At 38.4% G+C, this 20,675-nt stretch overlaps 2 protein-coding genes across 8 annotated transcripts in view; one reads left to right on the top strand and one right to left on the bottom strand.

Annotated features, from left to right (window-relative positions):
* FNBP1L (formin binding protein 1 like) overlaps positions 1-8,840 on the top strand; it is a 59,940-nt gene extending 51,100 nt beyond the window's left edge. For 2 of the 4 annotated variants that reach the window (XM_075508344.1, XM_075508346.1), the window contains 5 exons: positions 2,902-3,011; positions 3,638-3,770; positions 4,220-4,314; positions 4,817-4,965; positions 5,371-6,456. In XM_075508344.1, coding sequence (XP_075364459.1) covers positions 2,902-3,011; positions 3,638-3,770; positions 4,220-4,314; positions 4,817-4,965; positions 5,371-5,549 — 666 coding nt within the window. In that variant the 3' untranslated portion in view covers positions 5,550-6,456. Of the gene's footprint in view, positions 1-891; positions 907-2,901; positions 3,012-3,637; positions 3,771-4,219; positions 4,315-4,816; positions 4,966-5,370; positions 6,457-6,620 lie in introns of those variants that run through there. The other 2 variants (XM_075508345.1, XM_075508347.1) reach the window with 2 other exon arrangements.
* Positions 8,841-8,985: 145 nt separating this feature from the next.
* Positions 8,986-20,675, bottom strand: part of BCAR3 (BCAR3 adaptor protein, NSP family member) — an 80,070-nt gene continuing 68,380 nt past the window's right edge. For all 4 annotated transcript variants that reach the window (XM_075508342.1, XM_075508339.1, XM_075508341.1 and 1 more), the window contains 8 exons: positions 19,966-20,408; positions 18,811-18,911; positions 16,326-16,966; positions 13,474-13,589; positions 12,441-12,612; positions 12,133-12,256; positions 11,054-11,266; positions 8,986-10,187 (listed from right to left, as the gene is read on the bottom strand). In XM_075508342.1, coding sequence (XP_075364457.1) covers positions 10,000-10,187; positions 11,054-11,266; positions 12,133-12,256; positions 12,441-12,612; positions 13,474-13,589; positions 16,326-16,966; positions 18,811-18,911; positions 19,966-20,408 — 1,998 coding nt within the window. In that variant the 3' untranslated portion in view covers positions 8,986-9,999. The remainder of the gene's footprint in view (positions 10,188-11,053; positions 11,267-12,132; positions 12,257-12,440; positions 12,613-13,473; positions 13,590-16,325; positions 16,967-18,810; positions 18,912-19,965; positions 20,409-20,675) is intronic.

The following is a 20,675-nucleotide window of genomic DNA, read 5'->3' as shown; positions in this document are numbered from 1 at the left end:
ATTTGTTAAGGTGCTTTACTTTCCTCATTGCTAGAAATTTTGATTTTGTGCGTGTGCCCCAGTCAACAGCCTTAACAATTGCTGACGGTCATAAAGGATGTCGGAGATACATATCTTCTAAGTTGCTTGGTGTTTCTCTGGAAGGGGTTATCCAAAGCCACTGAAGGCATGGTAGATCTTCAAAATGCTGTGAATGTTAAACCCAAGATACGACACCTGGCATCCCATGTTTTATTTGCTTCCTCTAAGGATAAAGTCTTTACTCTTTAAATGTCTTTAGTTTTATCTGGACTAAAACATTTCTAGGATAGCAGCAATGACCCAAATGCTGTTTTCGGAAAGTAAAATTACTAACTTCTAAACTTGAAAAAGATCTTTGTAGTTCTACTGTGATAATAAAGTAAATATATCGTAAAAATTATGTTTGTAAAAGTGATGGTAGTGGATTTTTAGCTGTAATTAACAAATTATTTGCATATGGCTGACCAGTCCTTCATCATCATCAAGTTCTGCTATTTTGTGCAATGTTGGCTGTGTGTTTGTTTCTTCTTCTACAATAGAAGTTCTTTAGCATATTACTCAAAACACTAAAATTCAAAAGTAGTTTAATGAAGTTGTGTATTAGAATTTCATAAGTTAAAATACCCATTATCACCTAGTAATTTTTAAATCAGTAATTCTTAAATCAGTAATTCTTAAAGCAGAAGTGCATTTCTGATTATTGTATTTTGCTTTTCTTGTGGTCATAGTAAAATGTATTTTTTATAAATTAAAATTTTAATCCTTAAGTAATATTTTAAAGATACATTTTTAGGCATTAATCATTTTCGTAACTGGTCGTTGCATGTGAATAATTTCCCGTTTCTTTCTGCTTTCAAATGAACTGTGCAGTGGTCGGTGAAGATGGTAAGCCCGTGTGCTGATCTGTCTGCTGTACTTCTGCTAAGATAGCATGAAAGTAATCTTTTGAAAGTGTTTCCATATCATAACTGCTTTAAGTCAGGTGCTGAAATACATCTTCAGATTTTCCACTCATATACACAGTCTTCTTAATCATCCATGCTTAATGTAAGATAATTAGACTTGTGATCTGGCTGCAACTAAATCTGTGATTTTGGAATTTTAGGGTTGACCAATATTCACAAGCTGGTCATGATGGAAATACTTGATTTCTCTTTGTAAGGAAAATTGTTAAAGCAGCATAAAATAGGTGTATGAAAAGATTACGAAACTCGTGTAAAGGAGAAATACTGAATACTGCAAAATTCTCTCCTTTGAATTTAACCAAAAAATTGCAGAGGAGCTTATCCATTATGCTTAGGGATATTAGAAAGCTGTTGCATTAAATGAAAACCACACCTTAATCAATATTGTTGTTTTGCAGAGTAAATCAGTAAAAATTCATAAAAAGACCTCTGTTCTTGTGATTATTGCTGTAGGATATTCTGGTTTTAACTGACCTGTAAGGAAGAATGATACAGAGGATGTGATTGTCTTTTTGTTTCTTTGTAGTGTGTAAAAGCACCTGAAAGGATTTTAATTATTTTTTTTTCCTCCAGAAAGAAACATTTCTGCTTTATTTTGGAAACATATCTTGATTTCCCTCCTTTTATGGTGTCTTGTAGTCCCTTCTTAAAAAGCAGTGAGATTATGATTTTACACGTGCAAAAGAACCAAGAAGTTGAGGGGCAAGAAGATCTTAAGAGGGAGCATTAGAAACTTGGCACCTGTGCCTATGGCTGCTTGTGTCAAAATCTTGACAGTCAAGTTTCTGTCAAGTTTCTTCTTGACAAAAGAAATGCTGTCCAGTTCGGTTTGCCTCCATGGAGGGTTACTGTAATGGCAAGTGGGTTTCTTGTGCTAAAACCAACTTTCTTAGGCAACTAGGACACAAATAATGGAACTTAACTGTCTGCTACTAAGACGTGTACCATATTTCCTTCTTAGCGCTGTCAGTGTCTGTCACCCTGAAGGGAAGAGTTTTCACAACAAACTCACAAGATACGTTAAAATTTCTTCCCATGCTTTTCATACCCAAGTCCTTCCATCCTACGTATAATCTTGGCACAAGTTTGCAATTAAACCTTTGCAGGTTTGGGCTCATAATAATAAGTGGTCTGAAGCTTGTTGTTGTTTGTTTTTGTTTTTGTTTTTTTTTTTTTTTTAGTTTGGAAATTAGGAGGTTTTTTTCTTCCCTGAAACATTATTTTTTATAATGAAAAAGGTGACTTGGAATATTTGAGCAAGTTTTGATTCAATTTAACAAATTTAAGTCAAAATGTTGATGTTATGAAGGTTTTTTCTGTGCTCTGTGAACTAGTTTTACTTGAGGTAAAATGCATCGGAACTTTGTAAGTTTTAATATGTTTCCTAGCAAGATTGCTGAACTTCTGGAAGAGAACTATAATAGTACTTTGGAATGAAGATCCAAAATACAGTATTTTTCTTTTGATAGTATCCAAATCGCCATAGAACACACACTCCAGAGAAAGAATCAATTATATACGTACTAGTATTATATACACATCTTAGATTTTTGTTCTGACTGAAATTACTCTGTAGCAATTAATTCTGTCATTTCTAAATCTTCTTTAAGTGCAGTGGATGTAATAGGAGGTCCAGGGCTCAGCTTTTCAGAAAAATAGTTAAGTCTACAAATTTTGAATTGCATCTGAGAGCCAACTGTTACAGAAGGCAGAAAGAACTTTGAATGAATGACCTACGATCTGGCAGCAAGAACATGCATTTATTCTGTTGTGGTCTTCTATAGAGCTGTGTGTCAAGTAGAGTTTTTAAGATGGTCCATCCTGCTTCCAGTGAACACTGTCCGTGTGTGGGTATGTCAGTTCAGCTGTCCAGATACATGCGTGTTACTTGTTTTAATAGTATTTCTACTTGCAGGGCCCTGCACAAGAAGACTTCAGCCATCTCCCTCCCGAGCAAAGACGCAAGAAACTGCAACAGAGAATCGATGAACTCAACAGAGAACTACAGAAGGAAACAGACCAAAAGTGAGTGCATTTTTTGGAGTTTTTACAAAAACTCTCTATGTCTGTTTCTTTTGAAGTCCTCTACCTAAGCCAACAGTGCTCAGAAGTTAGGAGAGAATATGCTAGTCCAGGCTATTACAAAGCATTTTTTAGTTCATGGTTTATTGTATGTAGGTTCTGTTAGCATTGCTTCCTCTTTCTTTACTATAACACACATTTTGATCCTAATGTTGCATAGGAAACATTGGATCTGAAAGCATGCATTTAAAAAAAAATAAATAAAATCAATGCGTAGGTGTGTTGAGCAAGAGAGCTGCAACTTAGTGCATTAAGAAAAGAACATGATTAATATTTAGGAAATTGTGTATAACAAACAATGTGGGAAACAGTATTGAGACTGGATAGAGAAGAGTCGACAGTTGGAGTCCTTGTGTGCTTGTGCGTGACACAAGAAAGGAAGGCAAAGTGCTAAGATGACAGAATGGGAAAAGGATTTAGGCGTGGTATGGGGAGCAGTAGTTCTTGTCTGTGCTTAGTATCTAATCATGGGTCAGGATCTCAAACACATAAACATTATTTTAGCTTTAATGAATCAGTACTGATGTATGTAATTTTTATAATTATTGTTGGGTTTTGTATGTTTTTAGAGATGCCCTCATCAAGATGAAGGATGTTTATGAAAAAAATCCCCAGATGGGTGATCCAGGCAGTTTGCAGCCAAAATTAACTGAGACCATGAGCAACATGGACCGTCTTCGGATGGAAATACACAAGAATGAGGTTAGACTCTAAAACAATTCATTGGGAAATGTAAATGAGTGGTAAAATTGTAGTTTGCCTTATGGGTTATAAATATAGCACCCAGAAAAACTACTTGATTCAATTTTTTGTGGGGTGCTGTATTTTCAAGTACAGTCATCTAGCTAGAATAAGCTAAAATAAATTATTAAAGATGTAAACTGTTTAGGAGAATTTCTTATCACTTATTCTGAAATTCATATGTGATTAAAGATCATTTTTTTTCTTAGGACTAGTATGGAGTATAGGCTAAGCATGAGGGGTAGGTTCATGCTTCATGTGAAGTAATTATGACACTTCACATGTGAATGCAGTCTCTATGTGGCTGTGTACTGACAAACTCTATGCAGTTAAGTGCATTTGTTAAATGGTATTTGCTGGTTTAGAATCGAGTTTTCTTTGACACCAATATTTGTCTCTTTTTCCCCAAGGCCTGGCTCTCTGAAGTTGAAGGTAAAGTAGCAGCCAGAAGTGACAGGCGGCACAGCAGTGATATCAACCACCTTGTAACACAGGGCAGAGAAAGGTCACTATTCTATCTCTACCACTTTTATATCTTATGCTAGAATCAGTTCATCTCTTTGATAGTTAACAGTAGGTGACGGTTGTTACTTATCCTCTGAAAGTTTATGTCCTTCTAAAGGAAAATCTTACTGGTTCTGAATTCTAGAGGTCATTTCATGTCATTGTGGTAACGTAAAAAAATAGTGAGTCTAATCGAAACACCCACTCATTAAATAGCAGTGCCTTTTAAAGCTATCTTATTCCATTGCGTAAGGCTCACCGGTTTTCTACGTTCTGTAGAGACAGGTATGTCAAATTCATGTTTGTTTTTGTAGCAGAATTCAGTCCAAGCCTTTGTTAGGTCGGTATTTTCAGAAAATCACCTTCAGCAGTAAATATAAAAACTGCTAATAGGCATTTCCAAAGCGATATCCACAGTCTGCCCTTTCTGTGTGATGCATGTATGTTCTGAGTTTGAGCTAAGAACTCTTCAGAGTCCTCATGCTCCAATCATTGCATTATAGCCCTGAAGGGAGTTACACAGATGATGCAAATCAGGAAGTTCGAGGCCCACCACAGCAACATGCACATCCAAATGAGTTTGATGATGAGTTTGAAGATGATGATCCATTACCAGCAATAGGACATTGCAAGGCAATATATCCGTTTGATGGTAAGGTTAACAATATGCACTATGATTCCTTAACTATAAGGCAACTTGACTATAAGGCATGGATTATTTGCTATAGAGAAGACAGGTAAAAATGATTTAAAGTAAATTAACGGTATGAGCAACTAGTTGCTTGTAACATCAGTGGAAATATTTTTATAAATCAGTTTAATTCATGAGCAGTTCTTTTGTGCTGTTCTAAGATAAATATTAGCACAGCTATTGGCAAATATTCAGCTTTACAAATTGGACTAGGTTTTTGTCTGTAAGCCTGTTTTGACCATATGTTCTCTTGCACAGATTTTTGGTTCTTCCTGTTTATATATAATCTGGAAACTATGCCCTGGGAAAAAGATGACTTGAAATTCTGTCTGAACACTGAGACTTCTTTGCCTCTTGTTTTCCCAGGTCATAATGAAGGCACTCTAGCAATGAAAGAAGGGGAAATTTTGTACATTATTGAGGAGGACAAAGGAGATGGGTGGACAAGAGCTCGAAGACATAATGGAGAAGAAGGCTATGTGCCAACTTCATATATAGATGTAACGCTAGAGAAAAACAGCAAAGGTGCAGTAACCTATATCTAACAGTAAACTGGCAGCTTTCAGTTGTACATTCCCCAGGGAAAATAGTGGAAAAATAGTAAGTTACACAGGTTCATGGAAAGCATTAGTGTATCAGAAGTCAGCGTGGTCTGTTGTTTGCAATGTGAGTTTGCTATAGTTTTCTTTTTTTTAGAGATGGCCACATTAAATTATGCGTCTTACACTGGTCTGTAATTTTGACCAATGTCTTCTGCTTTGTTTAACTGATCTAATGTTCCTGCTTTACAAAGCACTAAATCCAATTCAGCTATTAAACTGAAAAAGCCCAGGATTCCTGCTTTTTCTATAGAATACTTTGTTTCTATAGAGAACGGAAAAATTACTTAGTCTTAAAGATCTCTAATATTTACTGTTCCCACTTTTATGACTTAAACTATATGCTTAAAACAGAGGGTTTTTTCCTCTAATAACTAACTGAACTCAGTTACTGATAATTATTAATTTCCTTCCTTAGCAAATACTTGGCAGCTTTCACTTCTTAAACAGGAAAATGTTTTTTGATTCTGAAAGCTCAACAAAAATACTCAGGAAAAAACATTACGATTAAGAAGGACAGAAAGTCCACTGACCTGCCTCTCTCCTTTCTTTTCAGTACTTGTAATGTAGAATGTTGTGTATTGGACACAACTTCATTGTTTTTACTCTAGATACCTTGAACAAACAAAAAAAAGAGACCAGATGTAATGCTTGATGACTTACTGAAACCTCTCTCTGCTCCTGAAAAGGGAATGATTTTATATTCTTAATCTGTGCCTGTAAGCTACGTCTTTTAATTGCATCATGTTTAGTTTGAAATCAAGGTCTTATATGTACAGTAATTCCCCTCACTGTTAAATCGCTGAGGACTGGAAACTGCATTGCACTGCTTGACTACGAGGGGGGAAAACAATCTAATCTAAAATCTGTGGCTTGTATTTCTAATGAGAGTTTGTGGAATTAAGTACAAGGCTAATGTATAGCCACTGAGAATGGCCTGTTAGAACTGAGCACGCTTCTCTGTCTTCTAAAGGCCTTCAGTAACTTTGTTCTTTTCTTTTTCCTCTTGGACTGCAGGTTCCTGAAGCGGGTTTCTGAGAAAATGGGCGAGATCTTGAAGGAGGTTACATGCAGCTGCTGGGGGGGTGGGGGGGATGGGGTGCTAGACTGGGAGGCCCAAGGGGAAAAGCTAGTTGCATGAATGCATGCAGACATACATTTAGTCACTAACATCTTAGCATCTCCATACATAGGTAAGGATTATTACAAATTCTTCAATTTGTGCAGGAAAATAGAGATCCATTACCAGAGTAGAAAGGCTACTGCTCCTAAAATTGCTTTATTTTCGTTGTCCTAGGTTGTCCCAGATGCACAAGCTGTATTTTAGCTTGTGCTATGTTTTGGTTATCTTAATCATGCGCTTTTCCAACCCATTTTAATTGGCAGTCATTTAGAACCATATGTCAGTTATCAGTCTGCCTGTGCCACCTCCATGCTCGCCCTTAACCTCCTCCTGCATGCCTAGGACAGTCAGGCATGTCTGCGTAACACTTTGCCATCATTGCTTGTTTTATTTTGTAACAAATCATTTTGTTTAAATATCTTCAGCACTAGAGTTTCATCCCAGTATCCATGTATGCTGCTATAACTATACCACTGCAACCATCATTACATTCCAGTTTTTGGCATAACTGATAAGAGACCATAATGTATTTGTGTTGATTTGGGGAAATAATACATCTCAGCTCTAGCCTACAATGCAATCAAGAGAAAGTCCTAGAACTGTGGTCCATCTTCAGCACTTCAGTAACCTGTTGGGAGCACTGAAAACCTGGAACACCACCAGAGAGATTCACCACTGCAAGCTAATGACTGTTTTCAGAAGTCAACCACTTGCCATTCAAATGCTGCCTTAAACTAGAGTGCCTAAATCTGTTGTTTGCCAACACTACCACTTACAGTATCCCACAAAGGGCTTTGTGTCTCAGCTCTTTTCACAGTGCTGCAGCTGCTGAGGTAGCCATGGTAGGTGTTTTCTAGAGCTCTACTTTACTGGATACATGGTGCATCATGAATTTTATACATTGAAACGTGTATCTCTTCATTTGACTTTAATATTTTTTAAAATATTTTTATGGAAACTGTCTCTTAGTTTTTGACTATGAAGTTCCAATTTTAATTACTGCAGTGCTAGTCCATTTCCAGGTGATGCTTCATTGTATGGACCAGTTAAAATTTGAGTGATACTTCGTAATGATCTATGTGCACTTTTACTTGTAAACAATTGAAATTTGGATATGTTTATACGTGTAAATATAGTTGTCTGTAGTGCCCCTATTGCTTATGTTGTCTTGCTTCCCATTTGTGGTTCTATTAATAAATACATCATATCTGATTTATTAGGGCGATAAGAATTAGACTAGAGATGTGGGGGGGAAGGATACTTGTATCAAAGCAAGCTTGTCAACCAGCCACCTGCTGTTTGGGGAAATGAAATAATAATCAAAACATCCTGTTTTTCTGGGGTCTGAAGCAATATTTGGGTGCAGCAGTGCTGGAATCTTTTTAATTTCAGTGTTATTAGGAACTGTACTACCAGTAAAACTGAATTTGAGTGATGTGTAGAGGTTTATTCCTTTTATGTATACCACTATTACACAGCTTGACCTAGTGTATTATGGGGGCTATTAAACTCTAAAGTTTAGATTTTTGGAGCCTGTATACAGGGTTATTTATATAATAATGTGACATTACTCAATACTGACAAAACTACTTAGGTAGTTTTTTGGGTTTGGGGTTTTCTGGGTTGTTTTTTTTTTTGTGGGTTTTGTTTTGTTTGTTTGGTTTTTTTTAAATCTAGTGCTTTTTTATTTTAAAGTTAGAGAAAAGGAGGAAATGTGATCTGTGTATTTTCTGCTAAAGGGCCTGTGGTTTGCCTGGCTAACAGCCTTGCAGGTCAGTAATAACACTTCCTGGTAAAGGACTAAATGTTCTTTTCACGCTACTGTTTGTTTTTCTAAAACCAGGATTTGCTTCCTTTGGAGGCAGGTTGCTTTCATGAGGGATAGTGCAACTTGTATGAGGTTTATTAAACATAGGAAAAAAACATTTGTACTTGCACAGCTAGTTATAAATCACTTCTAAAATCCTGAACATGAGTTGTCTTAAAGAATCTTACATTTTCCAGTAATTTCTAATCCTTTTTTGTGCACATGTTGATTTCCTAAATGTTAAATGCTTTGTTTAAAAATAGTGTTCTCTGTTGAGAATATTTTCATGGAATAAAAAAATCTTTTCATGGTCTAAGTAATTAGCTTCCCCATTTGTCTTCTGTTAAGATTGCCAGGGAGACTTTCAGCAGTAACCTCTTCTTATGGTGGTAGAACCTCTGCTATGATTGTAGATGGGGGGGAACAGATAACACAGTTTTGGTGCTACCCTAACCTCCTCAAATACTTTCAAATGCCTAAGTAACATCTCACTCCAGAAACAGGCTTACTGACAACGAGCACATGCAGCTCTAACCATAGTTCTTGCTTAAATATTTATACAACTTCTGGGGATAATGCTTATACACCAATTCTGTATGTGACAAAGTGGAATTTGCTGCTAAAGCACTCTTTATATAAACACCATGCACACTGATTTCCTCTATTAAAAGTGCTAACAGCTTGTGCTTTGCCTTCATCCAAGAAAAAAAACCCTACTAAAGTGATTCACCTCAGTAAATGAAGCAAGTTTAATATATACATACACCCACATTTACTCATATCTGAAAGCATTTTAATTGTCTGGATTGTTTGTTCTTGCCATTTCATCATTCATTTCTGGCAGCATAGCTGTCGTGCAGGTTCTAGCAAAAGCTAAACTACTACAGATGCTGTCTTAAAAAACCCCTAAGTTGTCCCAACATATACACAACTAATTTCTACTTTCATCGGTGCAGTGATACTTGAGCCTTCTGTTGTGGTCACAGATAAAGGATCATTTCTGCAACCTGCAAATATGCAAATTATTTTGCATAAAGATACACTTGAATTCACAATTCTATGTGCAGTGTTTTTATATTCATTAAAGGAATATTATACAACACATTTTCTGCAATGTCACATACTTAATCTATCATTTTATTTACACTTATTTGCTTCATTTTAATGTTAAGATGCCAATGTCCTTACTCCTAGGCATTATCAAAACATTGCAACTCTGGGGAGATACAGAAAGCTGTAAGATGACGTCTTACAGGATAACCTAACTCTTTAAAGGGATCATTACATGACTTGGTGACACAGTAAATAAATAATTTGTTTAGAAATCAGTAGTTTTAAAACAAGTGTGCATTGTGCAGTTAAGTTCTAAACATCTTGTGAAATGCAAGAAGTTTGTGCAGTATCAAATTGCCAAAAGAAAGCTAAGGTTATTTCAAGTATATCATTTAAATAGTGTTTACAGAGTCTTATATACTTAGTTGTTCCACCTGCTTCACTGGAGGAGGTTCCAGTTTTCGGGAAAGTGCAGTTAAAATCTGGCTGAATTTCTTGTATCTTTCATTTTGATTAACTTGTGCTCCTTTGCTGCCCCAGAGCAATCTCATTTGAAATTCTGTCTTGAAGATTTCACTCATCTCTTCATCTGGCTGGAAACCTAGTAAGTAAAAAGAATCCCACAATACCACCATCAGGCAAGTTTTTTATTCAGAAGAAATGGCTTTTAAACTGTATTCCCTCCAAATAAGATAAGCTTTAGTGTGCTGGGTTCCTTTTGCACAATGATTTTAACAAGCTAGTAAAACAGTGACAATCCTTTCCATCATCTGTGACATTCTAGTAGCACACAAATGGCTGTAGGGACACTGGGACAGGCTATCCTTTGCTCAATTCTAACAGTCTAGAATTGTCATTATAGCCTGACCTTAAATATAACTTACTGATGTATACACACTGCCTGCAGAAATACTTACGTTTCTCAATTACATTCCCTTAACTTTTTCACTGCAAGTTTAAAATACAAAGTCATATTATTAATGTGTTGCTGCTTTCTGGCTGCAAGCAGTCAAGATCTCAGTGTTGCATCTTGTGCGGCTGTAAAGTACCACCCATCATCATCATCTTATGATGGGTGGTGTTTTATTCGCAAAAAACAGAGTAGGAATTTTAAATTGTACAGAAGACAGGAAGTTATCCTTGGTCCTTACTGTACTTCTATTCAGTTGCTAGAAGGCTCAACATATTAAGTCATGAGAACTTTGAGTATGTTTAGCAAAAATGAATGCTCTGTTGCTTACTGGAGAACTATAGTGGTGAATAATTTACTGTCTGCTTTTAAACTATTGATGTCCTCAGAGTGAGTTTCCTGCAGGACATTTGCTACTATCTGTCTCGGCTCCCATGAAAGAGGAGAAGAATTTCTTACACTAACTTTTAGTGGCACTTAAGCAGAGACTTTATTCTTCAGACATAACGCATGCATTCTGTTAATGTGCAGCAGTTTCTCCTCCTAGTGCTCCCTACCTTCCAGCATCCGTTCTGCAGTCAAGCTGTACATTTCTGCATTCTGTGCTATCTGGCGCGCTGTGGCCAAGTGCTTGAGCATTATTTCACAGCTTTGGTCACTGCTTTCCCACAGGTCCATGCCTTCAAAAATGACAGCTTGTCGCTCCATCAAGGTAATGAGAGGCATCAGCAGTGGCACTGTTACATTGTTCTGGGGAGCACTGACGGTCTCTGGGATAGAGGAGTAACACATTAATCATATCATCAGACATTATAAAACCTGCTAATTGAAGAAGGTATTGTAACTGCAGTATTCTTTTCAAAGTTGGAAGCAACTACTATTTGTCTTCCATCTTTCAAACTAGCACCTTACCTCAGATACACCTGTCCTCCCAGTTTCCAGTGAACTGGTTGGGGGAGAAGGCCAAGACAAATTAGGGTTGGAAAACTGTATTTGCTACAAGAGAACGCTCTGCTGAATTATTTAGACAGTGGCACAGACATTTTAAACACATTTGAAATCTGGGTCATTCCAATAAAGTCTGAGGCTAAAAAGTTTTCCTTCTCTAACCCATTCTCTTAGAGAAATGTTCAGAGTAATGCTACCCCTGCCTTGCACCCCTTTGGAGACTAGCCCTGCAAAGAATCTGATGCAGAAGCACCTGATGTCATCAGAGGAATTATCTGACTAACTCATTCTTTGTATTTGAGGATTCATCCTCTGATCCAACAGGCAAAGGAAATAAAAAGCAACATCTCCCAGAAGTAACTCTCCTCTGCGGAAGAAGATTTTTTTTCTTGTCTCTGAGGCAAGATGATGCAGAGTCTTTCAGTTTCTGCTCCACAAAGAGGGAGTGTGGGTTTGGGCAGAATGTTATGTTCTACATAGGTACATGCACACAAGCACATACTGATGTCCGTCTGGCAGACTGTTTCCTTCTGTTTCATTGTCTTATACTGTATTATACAAGTTCACACAGTCATTTTAACATATGATGCACAGTTACCGAAACAGCAGCTGCCTCATCTCCCTACACAGGAAATCGGTAGTGGGAGAGTTAAAAGGCTAAATAAAAACCAGCACTGCTCATACTCACTATTCCACTCATCTTGTCCTTCATGCAAAGCTTTGCTAAATGGCTTCAGCTGTTTTTCATACATAATGGCAGTCTGGGTATAACGATGTCTTAGAGAGGTCCAGGTTTGTTCTAACCTAGTGACCTGTTCAACAAAACAGAGAATACCCATTATTAACTCCATAGCAATAAACGGGATAAGTACACTGCTAGTTAACAAGGTTTCTGTTCTGATGATCTCTCTAGTCTTGAAGAAATTGCATAAATTAAATTAAACAAACCATCAAACAACTCCATGTTTTGGAACAAAAAGAGAAACAGATTTTTACCTGTGACATTTCCAGTGCTTTCATAATGGCAGAAAATGCATACAAATCCCCCAGCGAGTCCTTCAGCTCCACTGCGACTTGGATGATCCTGTTTAATGTTGCCGCTCTGTCTTCTAGATTTCCTGTGCAACCCAAGATATCCACAGCTATTCCTATTGCCATGGTATTGTGCCTGTAAGTGAAACAATTTATACTACTGGTTACAAATTGTTAATGATACAATTGTTAATGAGACAAGATCAATTCAAAGGTATATTTCAGTATCTTGGTGCGCCCAGCAAACTTACTCTTACCAACATCTTTGTATCAAGAGCAGCAATGCCATTATATGGAATATCTATATATGTTGGCTTTGAATTTGTGTTTTAATAAATTTAATAAATTTTCCTAAGATATTACTACTATACAAAATTCTGCTCAAGCAATGAATGAATGAACACTTACTGGAAAATTGCCCCAGTGCCCTTTGTCTTCCACACTCAAATCCTGGGACCTTCCCCCTAACTTTCAGCAACCAAACTACTGAAATCTGAATCAGAGAAGCAGAAAAGCTAGATCAGGGATAGAAGGCCCTAATTGTTCCCCCTTAACTTGCGCAGAGGTTTTACAGAAAGCTTTGCTGATCATTTTTTTACTTTACTAAATCCCCTAGCCTCTTCCCTAGTTGCAGAAGGCTACTACCTTCAGTCTCTTCCACAAACACTTACATGCTCAGCTAGATTAATAGGTTCCCTGAACTTTAGTAGTTTACCTGAGTTCTTAAAGGAGAGCTGCAGGTGTTCAGCAGCTCTAAGGACCCTGCTTTCAACACAATTCCCCTTTCCCTGTATTACGTGCATGGAGTTGCCTCATGACCTTAAGGAATTTTTCCTATGCAAACAGAAGTTATATGTCACCTCACTAAATTATCTTCTATACCCATGAATTCAGAAAACATACAGGAGAGCATTCTTTGAGGAAATGTAGAGTACAACATAGCAATGATCTGATCTTCTGGCCATCTGCCCTGGAAATGAGTAACAGGAACATTTACCTTTCAATTAGGTCAAGGCGCAGTTGGTGTCCGTAAGGCAAGGTAATCAGTTCAAGACCAGAGTTCACTCCCATAATCCTCCTCATCTCTTCAGAAACTTCTAGTATCCTTGCCACCTGTCAAGTGCAAAAATTTGTGCGTGAGTTTTGAAATAATTTACTTCAAAAAAACCCCAAACCCTAGCCATGTAGAAGTCCTCCGGGTTAGTGCAGAGCATATAGAGCTAGGTGCACAGTGTGCAACATTAGAATACAGTCATCTAAGGAAAAATTAACTTATGCACATTCAGTGCCTTACACAAAAAGTCCAATAAAATATTTTTTTGCATGATTCAGCCATCAGAAAACATATAAAGGGTGTGACCAAAATGCTTTATCAAACTTCCATCCTCCACTTCCAGAAAGATTCATATGCAAGCTCCAGGAAACGTGGTGCTCTCTTGGCCTGCTCTGCTCTTTGGTCTTTAAGATGTACGCATTTGCTTCGCCTTCTTCATCTCTAAAAAGACGACTGCTCAATGTTTTTGGATTACACCACGGGGTCCTCAAAAGGATGAATTAGTAAAAGGACTTTAAGGAGGACACTGAATATTGAGTGCCTAATGAAGTCAGTATATGAAAGCTGACACCCTCACCAATTTGTCTTTGCTTTTTAAACATACAGTATTAGCTACTGGTTATATTAATAACAATTATATATGCTAAGTAGAAGCAAACCCACATTAATATGATAATGTGAGATTATCTGCTGGTTTAAGGCCTTTATGTTGACACAGTTACACACCAATCTGCCTGCTATTTTCTGATACACTCATCAGCAGGCTTTCTTGGTTATGAAAAGATGAAAGCAATCTATCTGGGCCACACAACAAGTCTCACTGGTACAAAATCTAGCACTAGAGAAACCTGTTTCACTTCTAGAGACGCAGGAGTGATACGAAGCCCCTGGAGACACACTGATTGCTATTCCTTCATCAGAAAGTCTCAGGCATGCAAGTGGCAGATATTCACTCCATCACTTACCATATGGGTGCTTCTTTCATTATTAGAAATGTCATTATTTAAAAGGCAAACTGAACTGCTGATGCCACAGGAAGACCTACGCACTTCAGCCTTATCACAGATCTTGGTACAAAGCATTTATTCTGGCCCAGTTCACGTGCCAATCTCATTGTATCATGCAGTTCTTATCAGTGCAGTAGTGTGCAACAAGTTACCAATGAATGACAGCCATTGGCTCTCAGCACTGCAAGACGAAGATACAATAGACTTCTCTATTGTCCCAGCTAGTTACTGTTCCTGCTGCAAAATCCAAAACCCTGTTTCTGTAAAACACTCCAGTGACTCTTAATTGTACAAGCTCCCACACTTCCAGCAGGCCAGTCTCCTTGGCCCCATTCCAAAGTTTACAGGATTTAAAAGAGGAGACTAATAATGAGCTAATTGAATATAATATCTAAGTATATATATAAAACCCCTTACTACTTCTCTAAGGTATGCATATCCTATGCCTTCAAGCAACATACTCTTTAACAATGTATTAAAAGACATTCTGGTTATTGTTATTAGGTTGAAGGAGGAAAAGTTGAATTTTGGAACTAAAATGTTAGAGAATGCTGTTAGTACTCTTGGAACCACAGTCAAGCAGCCTATCTATCACTTCTGAAAAGACCAAGCAGTTGTGGAGCTGAGTTTTTCTGAGTCACCATGTCTGCAACGAAGCCTCACTTAGCAGCAGCCAACGCTGCTACTGAGTAGAGAAGCTGTGTTTGCCGTTGGCAGGAACCCAGCAGCTGGCAGGCACTCACACACACTCATCCCATTGCTGCTCCAGTGAACTGCCCCTTTCCCAGACCTATGGTGTGAATCAGTGCAGCAGCACTAGGAGAGTGCTACAGACGTGTTTCTTCTGGAGCACCACCATTCCCACTTCCTCTCTTGTCTGCAATGGAGTAGCCCAGTAAGTAGCCACGTCTGTTGCTTTTCAAGCTGCTCTTAAAAAAAACAAACCACCAAAACCCAACAAAGCCCATGACACTTGGTTCCTGTAGCTGCTCTGTGGCAGGTACAGCACTCAGTCGTTCCAGCAAAGCAGTGCAGATTCAACTGCACTTGCATTTCTTTTATTACACAAAGTCATCATCTCATAATGAGATGACTTCTCCTGTCTTTCCGTATTTCTGATCCAATAGATAATCTCCAAGCCCTGTCAGCTGAACATTGTGAAAGTTCTACATTGTGAAAAATAGTTCTTTGGGTTTTTACATCTTCCTAAACAACTCCACTAGCAATACAGTTCTCTCATAGGAGAGAAATGCAGATGTCCTGATAGCTATTTTCCCACACCATGTATCCAGCTGTAAGACAGAGACTCAGACAAAGATTAGAAGAGCAGCTAGTTTTAGAACGTCCACTGAACGTCTTATATTATGGCCAGCAGTATGGCAACCAGGTAATGTCTGTCTGCCGTTTGCCCTTGCAAGCTAACTAGCTATTTCCTGTCATGGTAAGTTCTTTCCACAATGGTTTACAGCGTAGATAGCTCTTCCTCCAGTATAGAAGAAAGGCCGAATCACAGATATACAGCAACTGATAGGAGATTAAAAAGATGCATGGAACACTGAGAATCTGAGTTTAAAGTCAAGGATGGTGGGAGATCTTTAGTCCAAAGGGTTTGTTACATTCCTGTTCTTCAAATGGAAAGAAAAAACCCCACCCTAAAAATTCCTGCAAGCAAGTCAATACATTTATTACATTAGCTGCAAATTTACCTATTAATCTTTTCAAATCAGTTATTTAAAAAGTCTAAACTTGCATAATATAAAATATAATGCAAGAATTTTTTTTTTTTACCTTGCAGTCCATTCTAAGAATATGCTGTGCAATAATCTTTGGATTGTTGTTGGTGACAAGCTCCTTAACTCTTCTTAACATTGATGTTTCCAATGGCTTGTTTTCAGGAGGAAGTAGTTTGGATTCAAAATCATTCGGTTTAAAACTAGACACCGTCTCAAAAACAGGTGCAGAAAAGATGCTGTCTTCTTCAGCCATCTCAGTTGAAGCTTCTAAAGGATCTGCGGAGTTCATTGTAGGGTCATCTTCCAGGATCAAATAGTTTGTTTCAGAGTTCCTGAATGAGTGTGTTCCCCTCTCCTTTCGTGTCAGATGTTCCACATAGCTATTTTTCTGACATAAATGTTGTTTTGTTGCTGCAGGATCTCTGGCAGGGCTTAGTTCACAATAGTGTCCTTCTGAACTGTGAGAAGCTGAAGGAGAATCTGGGGGCTTCATCAGGGGTGCTTTGCTGGGTTTAGGTGGAGGCTTCGGACAGAGCTGACTGTCTGATCCTCTAAGAGCTTCCCCTGCTTGTGACTCAGAGGTGACTTTCTGAACAGCTGTGGGGCTTAGAGAAGGTTCACTGCCTGTTCTAAATGCAGGAGAGCTTGGACAGGAGTCTGCCTCTGCTTCAGGTAACCGAGATGGATGTCTTGAACCTGGAGGGGAAAACGGTAATTTAGAAGGCCAAAACATATACAATTCCTGATGCCTGTCCCAGGGTTCATCTCTTAATGCTATTTCCTGAGGAATATATTGTCAGATTATGCCAATTATTTGCTGACAAAAATGTATATGAAATTGTATTTTGAGGAATGAGCTAGCCTGCAAATTCCATTCACTTGCTGATCCTCCCAAAATCCCAAATACACAGAACAGCTGCACCATAATATTATTCTGTGGTAATGCTGACAATAATTCCAGTCCCTCCTGCATACATGGGCTATACCGTCAGAGCTGGATAGTCTCCATGGCTTGGAATAGGAGGTTTCTTTGTAACCTGATCTAGGCTATAAAAACAGAAACTTCCAGCCACACCACATAAAAGATGAGTCACTTCTGAGAATGACAAGTTTGAGATGAAAGAAAAGCTTCCCAAAGTCAAGCCTGAACCTGCAATAAGGTATGGAAGGAATGAATTTCAGGGATGCTAATCTTTTTGCTAAACTGTGGCTGATTTGAAGAGCTGGAGAAACACATCCATATACTTCTGTGTATTTATGCTTCATCCTGTAGTCATTGCATACGCAAACCTCGGCATCCAATATAGGACTGAACCCTGTTACAGACATTCCCAATCTGCAGTTCTCAGTGCTTGCTGGTATCTACAGCAAAGTGGCCAGTTGCATCATGAGGGCTTTACTGCTTGTTTCCAGGGGGCTCTCAATTTATGCAGACAACAAAACCTACAAATCACAGCCTGTCACCACTTACAAGCAGTATGACAGCAGAACCTGCTCAGAGGACCCCATGACAAAATGCATGGGGTTACCTGTTATAGTACCAAAATAAAAGTTTTTGCAGCCATGGATTGGAATAAGAGAATCAATTCAATTACAGATGAACAGAAACTTGTTTTATGAATGTCTGTCCATCCCACTGCTAAACACAGGAGCACACCCTTTCTATCAAAATACAGTCTCACTATACAAATACTTAATATTATCTTTGTCTCAAGAAGTCTTTCCACAATAGGCACTATAAATTTTAACAGCTACTGTATTCAAAATTACTAGCAGCCTTGGAAGTCAAACACTGGAATTTGTCCACATGGGAACAGATGCATCATTGCAAGCTTCCTTACACAGTATGTTAGTGTGGAAACAATTGCTTAAATCTCTGAAGAATCTGAGAAAGAAAAAGCCACGATCAACAACTGATCAAGTGTTGGTACACTTGTATCACTGGAGGAAGACAATGGCAGCGGCCATGGAACCAGACAGCAGCAAAGGTGTTGAAAGGAACGAAAAGCAAAAGAGATGGGGGGGATAGGGGGGAGAGAGAGATTGAGACAGACAGAAGGACAGCACTGAGTACAAAAGCCATGGTAGTGCTTTTCTCCTGGTGAGGAACACTACCACATCTGCATGCTTTACCCTGAGAAAAAGCAGTTACCAGGATTTCCATGAAACACTGCTTCTACTTAACAGACTTCTGTCAGAATGACACAAGTGAAACAAGTTAGTTCTTGTAAAGCGCAAGTGGGGAAAGGTAATACTGTCAAAAAGGATATTAATGCCAACTGTAGCTGTCATTTTTTTGGTGTGGAAGCCTGCTGAGTTGTGTGCTAAGGTACTCAACTTGCTGGTGCATTGTAAATAAAAAAACCTGTTCCAATGACTTAAAGAACAAGCAGTATGCTCACACAGCGTACATTGGCCATTAAATATAACTGTATGTACAGGACACAGAACACTCAACAGTCTCACTTTGGTTTGAAGTGTAACAGACCACCTGGGCACACACAGACTCTAAGTGTGAAACATTTAATTACAAAACATACCTATTAGCAGATAGCTCTCTGACTGGTGAGCCTTTAGAGGGAATCTTTTCTCCAGAACATGATCCAAACTAGCTGGCTGGCTACCACTTTTTTCTTTGTTTCTAGGGTAAACAAAAATGCAAACAAAAACATATCAGTATATCCAACACTCATAACATACATAACTAATTGCCAGAATATATCATAACCAGGGCAGGGATCATTAGCTTTCCACTTGGGCAGCTTATAAGAATAAAAGGTACTTCACGCTGTTGTGGTAGCAATGAAATGGGCTGTATGTGTCACCCTGCAGCATTCATGAGAGTGTTTCTTTGAATGTTGAGACTTTTTAATGAAACATTTGATTTGGATGCTGAAATTAGGACCCATTATCCCACACTTGGTATTTTTATTGCAGAAGTCAAATATGGAAAGAAAGACTTCTCTGGAGCAGCAGCAAGATTTTATTTTAATCCTTTGTCTTATACTAGTCAAGATTTGCCAAGTCACTGAGGAACAAGCTGCACTGCTGTTGTGCTTCCAGAGTCTACATGTGCTCTTGCTCTGTGGATTTTAAATGAATTATCCCTTCCCCCTCCTCAATTGCATCAACTTGCAAATGGAGAACCAGAGCCAAAGCCATCACCATCTTTAAGCAACTAGTCCCTTTGGAACTGCAGACGTGCATCTTGTTTTTCCAAAGATACTTTCAGAATCTGGTTATTGCACTCATTTACCAGTCTGGTAGAATTACTTTATTTTGCTAGGACAATCAAATGGCATTCAGGAAGCACTCTTTTGTCACTATTGCAATGCAAATATCAGGGGTAAGAGCCTCCCCATAAACCTGGGGCATGCTCGGGGTCACATGATGACTGAAGACTGTGTGCAGCCTTGCCACTTAAATCATGGCTTCATCCATCCCCACTTATTTTACCTCCTTAATGTAGCTTAAATTTTCTGAAGATCAAGCCCCATAACCACAAAGTAGTTACCATCTTCTTAACGACATCAGGAAGTTTCAAAAACCAGGCCCTAAAAGATCCTTTGCTAAAAATGAGCAAACCCTCACGTCTAGTCTTCCATCTAAAATCAGAGTGATAATTCACATCACTTATAGTGGGAGCTGATAGAGTTACCTCATTTCCCTCCCTAAGGACAGCAAAATTGAAGTACCTCAACAGATTTCCTCTGGGTATGCTCTGCTCCGGGGACTGCATGCTGGATACACCAAGACTCAGCCTTTTTGCAGTTTCTGTTTTTCCTTCAGGGATACTTGGCTCTTTTTGTCGGACTGGAGTTACACCATACTTTTCTTCTAGACACCTGAGAGGCACAGTCCTGTTGACAGGCTGAAAAATAATTGCTCCACTCTGCTTTGATATTGGTGTGCGGTTCCCAACATAGTATCTAACTAAGCCGGGGATACTGTCAAAACTTTCAAGTTCAAACTGATACTGAACACGGCAGTAGGCTTCATTGAGTCTTAGAACTGTTCTGTTGATTTTAAAATGCTGAGAGGTATTTTTCCACTGACAGGTAAGAACAAAGTTCCCAGGACTGGAGAGAGAATCCCTAATCAGAAAATCTCCATCTCTCTGAACGAGGCTTTCTGCCACCTTTGAGGAAAAAAGAATTATACAAAAAAATACTTTCAGAATCAGAAAACAAGTAGTCAAACAACACATTGCAACAAAATATTCTTAAACATAGGACTTAATTTGGCTGCTCTGGGAGGACAAACACAAGCCAGAAATAAAAAGCAAAGCATGAAGTGTGGTAGAAGAATGATGTCTCCAATTCTAAAATTAAGAGCTCATCCCACAGCAGAGATCTGGAGGGGCTTCTTGGAAAATGCCCAGCAGCCAGAAGCATGACCCACTTTT

The sequence above is a fragment of the Mycteria americana genome, chromosome 7 (assembly GCF_035582795.1).
Source record: "Mycteria americana isolate JAX WOST 10 ecotype Jacksonville Zoo and Gardens chromosome 7, USCA_MyAme_1.0, whole genome shotgun sequence".
In the NCBI taxonomy this organism is placed as follows: Eukaryota; Metazoa; Chordata; class Aves; order Ciconiiformes; family Ciconiidae; genus Mycteria; species Mycteria americana.
This window is presented reverse-complemented; position numbering and strand designations above follow the sequence as displayed.